At 47.9% G+C, this 9867-nt stretch overlaps 1 protein-coding gene across 1 annotated transcript; it reads left to right on the plus strand.

Moving 5' to 3' along the window:
- Positions 1-4762: 4762 nt before the first annotated feature.
- Positions 4763-6443, plus strand: LOC109758869 (dolichyl-diphosphooligosaccharide--protein glycosyltransferase 48 kDa subunit). The gene has a single exon (XM_020317729.4). The coding sequence runs from the start codon at positions 4962-4964 to the stop codon at positions 6276-6278; it is 1317 nt and encodes a 438-aa protein (XP_020173318.1). The 5' UTR covers positions 4763-4961; the 3' UTR covers positions 6279-6443.
- The last annotated feature ends 3424 nt before the right edge of the window (positions 6444-9867 follow it).

Genomic DNA, 9867 nt, shown 5'->3' on the forward strand with positions numbered 1-9867 from the left:
GAGGGGGAGAAGCATCATAAGATCTAACTAAAATAGCAAAGCTCGCGATACATCAAGATTGTATCCTCTCAAGAACACGAGAGAGAGAGAGAGAGAGAGAGATCAAACACGTAGCTACTGGTACATAACCTCAGCCCCGAGGGTGAACTACTCCCTCCTCGTCATGGAGAGCGCCGGGATGATGAAAATGGCCACCAGTGAGGGATCCCCCTCCGGTAGGGTGCCGTAACAGGGTCCCGATTGGTTTTTCGTGGCTACAGAGGCTTGCGGCGGCGGAACTCCCGATCTATTCTGTTCCCCGATCATTTTAGGGTATATGGATATATATAGGCGGAAGAAATACGTCAGGGGAGCCACAAGGGGCCCACGAGGGTGGAGGGCGCACCCCCTGCCTCATGCCTCCCTCGTTTCTTTCCTGACGTGCACTCCAAGTCTACCTGGTTGCTTTCTTTCCAAAAATAACTTCTCCAGAAGGTTTCATTCCGTTTCGACTCCGTTTGATATTCCTTTTCTTCGAAACACTGAAACAAGGGAAAAAACAGGAACTGGCACTGGGCTCTGGGTCAATAGGTTAGTCCCAAAAGTAATATGAAAGTGTTTAATAAAGCCCATAAACATCCAAAACAGATAATATAATAGCATGGAACAATCAAAAATTATAGATACGTTGGAGACGTATCACTACTTTGACACAACCAACCTGTTGTTCAAATATCAGAAATTCCGGTAGCATTTTCGTATGGCTAGGCATCTTTTCAACCGTATTGGAGAGGGGGTGGTCGGATACAATAACTATTTCGAGTGCAAAGAGGATGCCCTTGGAAAGATTGGCTTCTCACCTTTTTAGAAATGCACTGCAGCCATCCGGATCTGGATGCTTGCATACGGAGTGCCCGGTGATCTCATTGATGAGTATGTCCGTATGAGCGAGCTACATGCATAGAGTCCATGTACTGGTTCTGCAAGGTTGTGATTGTTGTGTTTGGCCCTGAGTACTTGAGAGAGCCGGCTGCTCAAGATACAGCCCGCTTGTTGGCGATAAATGCTAGCAGGGGCCTCCCAGGGATGCTTGGCAGTATAGACTGCATGCACTGGGAATGGAAGAACTGCCCTTCTGTTTGGCAAGGGCAGTATAAGGGCCATGTCAGAGCTTGCACTGTCATACTTGATGTCGTGGCCTCACAAGATCTCTGGATCTGGCACTCTTTCTTCGGCATGGCTGGATCGCACAATGATATCAATGTCCTTCAACGCTCGCCGGTGTTTGCAAGGCTTGCCGAGGCAACAACCCGCCGGTGAATATCATCAACTGCCATAACTACGACAAAGGACACTACCTAGGTGACGGTATCTATCCTCGGTGGACCACTATTGTGAAGACAATCCCCAACCCTTTCGGAGAGAAGAGGAAATTTGCTCAAGAGCAAGAGAGTGCTAGGAAGGATGTCGAGCGTGCCTTCCGTGTTCTGCAATCTCGATGGGGCATCGTTCGGTATCCTGCTAGAACTTGGAGCGCCAAGAAGTCGTGGGAGGTGATGACTGCTTGTGTGATCATGCACAATATTGTAACGCCCACGATGCGGCTATATCTCCTACGTGTCGAGGCACGACTTAGAGGCATAACCGCATTGTGGTTTTGTCGCAAGAAGGGTCATCTTCACATAATCCCATGTAATGAACAAGAATGGGATAAAGAGTTGGCTTACAATCGCCACTTCACACAATACATAAATATAATTCATACATCATCCAAAATCCACACATAGACCGACTACGGTCAGAATCCAAATAAAAATAAGACAACCCCAAATGTTAGATCCCCGATCGTCCCAACTGGGCTCCACTACTGATCATCAGGAAAACACACATAGTAACGACCACGTTCCTCATCGAACTCCCACTTGAGGTCGATCTCATCAACTGCACTGGCATCGTCGGCACCTGCAACTGTTTTGGTAGAATCTGTGAGTCACGAGGACTCAGCAATCTCACACCCGCGAGATCAAGACTATTTAAGCTTATAGGAAAGGATGGTGTAATGAGGTGGAGCTGCAGCAGGCACTAAGCATATATGGTAGCTAACATACGCAAAAGAGAGCGAGAAGAGAAGCAACGGAACGGTCGTCATCTAGCAATGACCAAGAAGTGATCCTGAACTCCTACTTACGTCATTCATAACTCAAACCGTGTTCACTTCCCGGACTCCGCCGAGAAGAGACCATCACCGCTACACACACGGTTGATGTATTTTAATTAAGTCAAGTGACAAGTTCTCTACAACCAGACATTAACAAATTCCCATCTGCCTCATAACTGCGGGCACGGCTTTCGAAAGATATTACCCTGCAGGGGTGTCCCAACTTAGCCCATCATAAGCTCTCACGGTTAACGAAGGATAAACCTTCTCCCGGAAAGACCCGATCAGTCTCGGAATCCCGGTTTACAAGACATTTCGACAATGGTAAAACAAGACCAGCAAAGCCGCCCGATGTGCCGACAAATCCCGATAGGAGCTGCACATATCTCGTTCTCAGGGCACAACGGATGAGCCAGACGTCGGGTTGGCATAGACCCTGGTTGCCCAGGGGGCGCCGGACATCGCTCGGTTTGGGCTAGCACTCGAAGGAGCACTGGTCCGGGGGTTTAAATAAAGATGACCCTCGGGCTCGCGAAAACCCCGGGGAAAAAGGCTTAGGTGGCAAATGGTAAAACCAAAGTTGGGCCTTGCTAGAGGAGTTTTATTCAAGGCGAACTGTCAAGGGGGTCCCATAAATCACCCAACCGCGTAAGGAACGCAAACTCAAGGAACATAATACCGGTAAGACAGAAACTAGGGCGGCAAGAGTGGAACAAAACACCAGGCATAAGGCCGAGCCTTCCACCCTTTACCAAATATATAGATGCATTAATTAAATAAGAGATATTGTGATATCCCAATATATCCATGTTCCAACATGGAACAAACTTCAACTTCACCTGCAACTAACAACGCTATAAGAAGGGCTGAGCAAAAGCGGTGACTTGGCCAAACAACGGTTTGCTAGGAAAAGATGGTTAGAGGCTGACATGGCAATAAGGGAGACATGATATAGCAAGTGATAGGTAGCGCAGCATGGTATTAGAATGAACAACTAGCAAGGCAAAGATAGAAGTGATTTCGAGGGTATGGTCATCTTGCCTGCAAGGTTCTCAGAGTTGTCGAAAGCTTGATCCTCGTAAGCGTACTCAACAGGTTCCTCGTTCACGAACTCGTCTCCCGGCTGTGTTCGATCCAGATCTGGCCGGGGCTCGTCGAGGTCGCCGGAGCTCCTGCCGGACGGGGAGGAGGGAGAGGACGGCGGCCGGAGGGAGAGGGCGTCGAGGAGGCCGGGCGGAGGGAGGCGCGGGCGGACGCGGCGGCGGCGCAACGACGGCGGCGGCGCGGTGGACGGCGACGAGGCGGCGGGGCCGGCCGGCGCGGGCGCGGCGGCGAGAGGCGCGCGCGGGGCGTGGTGCGGGCTCGGGCCGCGGGGGCCGGGGACGGGCTCCGGCGGGCCGCGCGGTGGAGGAGAGAGAGAGGGGGCCGGCGGGGTGACGTGGCGCCCTCTGATTGGTCGGGCGCGGCGGCGGATTTTTGTCCGGCCGGACCGGACACGTCCGGCGGCGAAGAGGGAGCGGAGCTAGGGTTGATCTGCGCGAGAATTTCGGGAGAGACACATATTTATAGGTAGAGGGAGCTAGGAGGCACCAAATGAAGTGTGGTTTTCGCCCACACGATCGTGATCGAACGACCTAGAGCATGGAAGAGAGTTTGGTGGGTTTTGGGCTGTTTAGAGAGGGGGTTTTACTGCAACACACATAAGGTATCTGCGGTTACCCGGTTAACCGTTGGAGTACCAAACGACCTCCAAATGAAACGAAACTTGACCGGTGGTATGCCAAGGCCACTTGACAAGCCTCGGTCCATTCCGAAAACGTTTGACACCCGCTCACGAAACGAAAACAAAAGGGGTGCACCGGAGGAGATGGGAGCGCCGGATTGCAAAACGGACAACGGGAAAAATGTTCGGATGCATGAGACGAACACGTATGCAAATGCAATGCACATGATGACATGATATGAAATGCATGACATGAACAAAATGCAAAACGAAAGACAAAACCCGACCACGAAGGGAATATCATAACACATAGCCGGAAATGGCAAGAGTTGGAGTTACAAATATGGAAAGTTACATGCGGGGTGTTACAAATATAATCGTAGAGGATGAGCGCCTGGAACATATCTACGATCAAGGGTTTCAGTTTCAGGGTGAGAATATTGTGCCTGAGCATGAAGGAGGAGCGGCAACGTTTGCACAGTTCACCCAATTTCATCATGAAATGCGTGATTGAAAAACTCACATGCAGCTGCAAAATAATTTGGTTGAACATATGTAAGATCATGTTGGCAACAAGTAGATGTATCTTTTTTTAAAATGTATTTGAGACAATTTAATTTTTATTCGGCTTGTAAAACCATGATAAATTTATTTGGTTGTGAAACTATGTAAAATATGTACATATTTGTTGAAAAACAGCGGCCGGCCGACCACGCTAACAAATATGAGTCGGTGCATTGAGTGCACTCTCGATGTAAATTATAAACAGGATGGAGGCCACGCTAATAAATATGAGTCGGTACATTGAGTGCACTCTCTGTAAATTATAAACAGGCCGACGGATAAAAGCAGACAAAATCGTCACCCGTTTGATCGGCGCGTTGGAATTGCTCTAGTGTCTCGTGTGTACGACTGCCACTGCGAGATGGGACCCGTGGTGTGTGAGTTGTTGGGCGAAGCTTTTCTTCATGCTCTCGGCTTCCTTATCCTGCCTTCCCCTTCTCCCCTCCAACTGCTAGATCTAGAGTAGCCCCGTTAAAGCCCAAACAAAAACCCCACTGCGAGATCTGCGCATCTCGCCACACCACAACCACGACGGCCATGGCGGCGCCGCGCGTCCTCCTCCTCCTTGCCGCCGCGGCCCTCCTCGCCGTCTCCTCCGTCGGGGACGCTTCGGGCGAGGGCCCCCGCGGGCGCAAGCTGCTGGTGCTCGTCGACGATCTGGCCGTCCGCTCATCCCACTCGGCCTTCTTCGGCTCGCTCCAGGCCCGCGGGCTAGATCTGGAGTTCCGCCTCGCCGACGACCCCAAGCTCTCGCTCCACCGCTACGGTCAGTACCTCTACGACGGCCTCGTGCTCTTCGCCCCATCGACCCCGCGCTTCGGCGGATCGGTGGACCAGAATGCTGTTCTGGAGTTTATCGACGCCGGGCACGATATGATTCTGGCAGCAGATCATTCGGCTTCAGATCTGATCCGCGGCATCGCAACGGAGTGTGGGGTTGACTTTGATGAGGACCCGGAAGCAATGGTTATTGACCACATCAATTATGCCTCCAGTGAGGTTGAAGGTGACCACACCTTGATTGCTGGCGATGACCTGATCCAGTCAGATGTGATATTGGGGTCCAAAAAGATTGAGGCTCCTGTTCTGTTTCGAGGGATTGGGCATGCGGCCAATCCATCCAACAGCTTGGTTTTAAAGGTTCTATCTGCCTCGCCATCAGCGTATTCAGCAAATCCGGAGGCTAAGTTGGCATCCGTTCCATCTCTCACAGGGTCGGCCATATCACTGGTTTCTGTTATGCAGGCTAGGAATAATGCTCGTGTGTTGATATCTGGATCACTGGATTTGTTTAGCAACAGGTTCCTAAAGTCTGGTGTTCAGAAGGCTGGCAGCAAAATGAGCCATGACAAAGCTGGAAATGAACAATTTGTGACAGAGACGAGCAAATGGGTCTTCCATGAGAGGGGTCATCTGAAGGCAGTGAATGTCAAGCACCATAAGGTTGGGGAGACAAATGAGCCTAGCATGTACCGCATCAATGATGACTTGGAATACTCAGTTGAGATATATGAATGGTCTGGTACAAGCTGGAAGCCATATGTTGCTGATGATGTTCAGATTCAATTTTTCATGATGAGCCCTTATGTTCTGAAAAACATGTCAACTGACAAAACGGCTGTATATTCAGCATCCTTCAAAGTTCCAGATGTTTATGGAGTTTTCCAGTTCAAGGTTGAGTACCAAAGGCTTGGATACACTGGCCTCTCTCTTGCAAAGCAGATTCCAGTGCGTCCATACAGGCATGATGAGTATGAGAGGTTCATAACTTCAGCGTTTCCATACTATGCTGCCTCATTTTCAACAATGGGAGCCTTCTTCATATTCTCAGTTGCGTACCTCTATCACAAATAGATAGCTCATCGAGTAGTGGAAGTAAATCAAGGTGGCGATGGAATTGTGATGTCATAAGCCTGGTGATCTTAGGTGCAATTTTATGGAACCATATTTTTGTAGCGCCAATCTGTAGTACCTTTATTTTTAAGAAATGGGCTTCTCCCTGCCCCCAACTTTTATTAACATTTTTGCTAATTTTCAGTTGACTGATTTTGATTTGGCTTTAAGCCAAATTTGTGGCCGTCTGATTTCAGCACGGATCTCAGCGTGCTGTGTGCCTGCCGTCCCCGTGCGTGTGTGATGGCTTTTATTGGGTTCCGGGTTTTGTCTTCCCACCTGTTTTGGACCCATGACCGTCACACGAGTAGATCTTTTGAATTTTCTATTGGATCAGGAAGCCTGTGGTCTTATTAGTTTTTCAAAATGGAAATTCAGTAATGATCATATTTTATTAGCATATATAGGTTCAGATATAACTTTACTCAGAAACAAATTATTGGTTGTTCTGATGTATGTTCAATAGCTCAATTTTGTTTTGATCTGCTACGCCTAGTCATTGTTAGTCCTAGTCTGTCTCTAATTAGTGATGCGAAAATAGCTATATCAGGATTGAGGTCTGCAGCAGCAATTGTTTTGCTGGTTTCTGGGGAAGTTCTGGCGATTCAGTTCAGTCCCGAGGCCACGGTTTTTGTCTTTGTTGTCTATACTTAATCTCCATCAGTTAAGGCCTGGTGTTCCACGATTTTTCGTCAAACCGGGGCCTGGCTGGTGGTGTTTTCCCGGCTCATTTCAGTGGGGGTTCAGAGCCATTTTGTTTGGCACTAAGTTTGCATGGCTGTTGTACGAGAAGAGCAGTTGCCACTGTAAAATATATCATCGAGCTGCTGTCATCCTCATGTCATTGAGATGCAAAATTTGCAACTGTCCTAACCGAGCTGGCTTGCTGCTGCAGATTTTCCTCTGTTTCATCGTTCAGATTTTGCTTTCCGTTCCTCAACACTATCAATTTATCGTAGTAGACATTCATATTTCATTTTGCTCTTCGATCCCTTTGAAGCCATGTGGAGCAGTCTCCCCATGAGCATGTTGTACCTCAGGGCAGAGCGCTCCAGCCTTATGGGTGCAGGCTCACCTCAGGGCAGAGCGCTCCGGCCTTGCGGGTGCCTGTGCAGCTTCTTATCATGCTTACACCATCTTTGTTTGTATATACTCGCGTCATCTTGTTCCTGCCTGTAGTGTGTATACATTTCTGTCAAGTCATCAGTCATCAGTGTTACTGCATGTTGACGAGGGATTTATAACATCATTGGAAATCTTTTTCTAGACAAGGGATTTTAGCTATAATGCGCAGTTAGATTATTCTTCAGTTTAATCTTCTCTGTCTTTCTTAGTATTCATTGAGCAAAAAAAATTCATCAGTTTTGTTCCTTCTTCAGAATTCATGCTTCAGTATGACCTTATTCTGTTCAGTTTTTTCTTCAGTATGCATTGGTCATTCCTCCCCTGGGTGTTCGTTTATAATTCTATCTGTAAATTTAACTACTCTTCGGTTCTTTTGATCATTCTTTTGTTGTTAGATAACTAATCTTTAGTGTTGCACCCCCTTCAGTTCTCATCTAAGTCACCATTTTCTCTTTTCTCTGCTGCATGTATACACATCATGTTCATGCTTACTCTGAAAGGAGGGAGTAGTTTCGAAAGGGAATACTAGCTTTACATGTTCATTGGTTCAGTGATTATTATTTTTCAGGTTAGCCATCCGCTGTGTAATGCTTAGCTGTATGTAGCTCTAGCCGTAGACTATTTTTTTGGTCGGTTCATTAGAATATTTCATCAGTCTTCAGTCGTAGAATGCTCAGTTGCGATATACGAATGGTCTGGAACAAAGCTGGAAGCCATATGTTGCGGATGATGTTCAGATTCAGTTTTAATACATGATGAGCCCTTGTGTTCTGAAAAATATGTCAACTGACAAAACGGCTGTATATTCAGCACCCTTCAAAGTTCCGGATGTTTATGGAGTTTTAAGTTGAGTACCAAAGGTTTGGCTACACGATACACTGGCCTTAGGTTCATAACTTCCGCATGTATCCATACTCTGCTGCCTCATTTTCAACAATTGGGAGCCTTCTTCATATTCTCAGTAAATGAGTAAATTGCTAAAAACTAGCGGAGTTGGACAGAAAACTACCACTTTACATAACCCTAACACAAAACGATCTTTCTTGTGGTAATATGTCGCAAATACCTACCAATCCTCTGTAACACTAAGCTTCCTAATTTTAAAGGCCTCCCAATCAATTGAGGTCTCCAATTTCAATTGAATCACCCGATTTTAACTGGGTCAACAATTTCTCAAAGCTCTTTCATTCAGTTTTTTTATATTATACACTGTGCTTTCTAATTTTTAATGCCTCACAATTAATTGAGGTCTTTAATTTAAATTGAGTCACTTAATTTTGACTGGGTCAACAATTGCTCAAGGAGCTCTGTCGGTGTCAAAACCGGCGGATATCGGGTAGGGGGTCCCGAACTGTGCGTCTAAGGTCGATGGTAACAGGAGACAGGGGACACCATGTTTACCCAGGTTCGGGCCCTCTCTATGGAGATAATACCCTACTTCCTGCTTATTGATCTTGATGAATATGAGTATTACAAGAGTTGATCTACCACGAGATCGTGATGGCTAGAATCCTAGAAGTCTAGCATGTATGATTATGATTGCCTCTACGGACTAAACCCTCCGGTTTTTATAGACACCGGAGGGGACTAGGGTTGTACAAAATCGGTTACAGAAAAATGAATCTTCATATTTGACGCCAAGCTTGCCTTCCACGCCAAGGAGAGTCCCATCTGGACACGGGAGAGAGCCTTCTGTCTTGTATCTTCACAGCCCAACAGTCCGGCCCATGTTACACAGTCCGGACGCCCGAAGGCCCCTTAATCTAGGACTCCCTCAGTAGCCCCTGAACCAGGCTTCAATGACGAGGTGTCCGGCGCGCTGATTGTCTTCGGCATTGCAAGACGGGTTCCTTTTCCGAACACTCCAAAATAGTCTTCGAACGCAACGAACGTGTCCGGCTGCAACACAAGTACCACACACAACCGTAGAGAGTATAATATTTCACGAGTCTAATCTGCTGACAACTTTTGTAGCGTGACATCACGTCTCTGCCCGGTCATTATTTCGAACCGTTTTCGTCCTGCCGTTCCACGTTTCGAGAAGCGGTTTCATTGGCACGTCTTGTCGAAGCAGAGATCGTGTCCCCTTATTACGGGATTTCTCATTAATACGGGCGTGGGTAATCCAACCGTGCCGTCTGCACAGCCCTTGGGAATAGGCGAGTTTTGAGGCGAGTGGGGAGGCGCTTGATATTCACTGCCTTCATAAGGATATAAGGATCCCCTCCTGTCACCCACGCCTTCTCTCTCTCTGCCCTCCCATTCTTGAGCTCCAGCGCCCAAGTCCTCATCTTTTCCGCCTCAAGAAAGCACTCAATCATGTCCGGATCTGGAGCGCAAGGCAAGTGGATAGCTTCCTCCGTCAGGGAGAAGGACATCACCAAGCTTTGGGAGGCCGGGTACCTGGCCAAAGAAATCGCCCACC

Source organism: Aegilops tauschii, chromosome 7, assembly GCF_002575655.3.
Source record: "Aegilops tauschii subsp. strangulata cultivar AL8/78 chromosome 7, Aet v6.0, whole genome shotgun sequence".
In the NCBI taxonomy this organism is placed as follows: Eukaryota; Viridiplantae; Streptophyta; class Magnoliopsida; order Poales; family Poaceae; genus Aegilops; species Aegilops tauschii.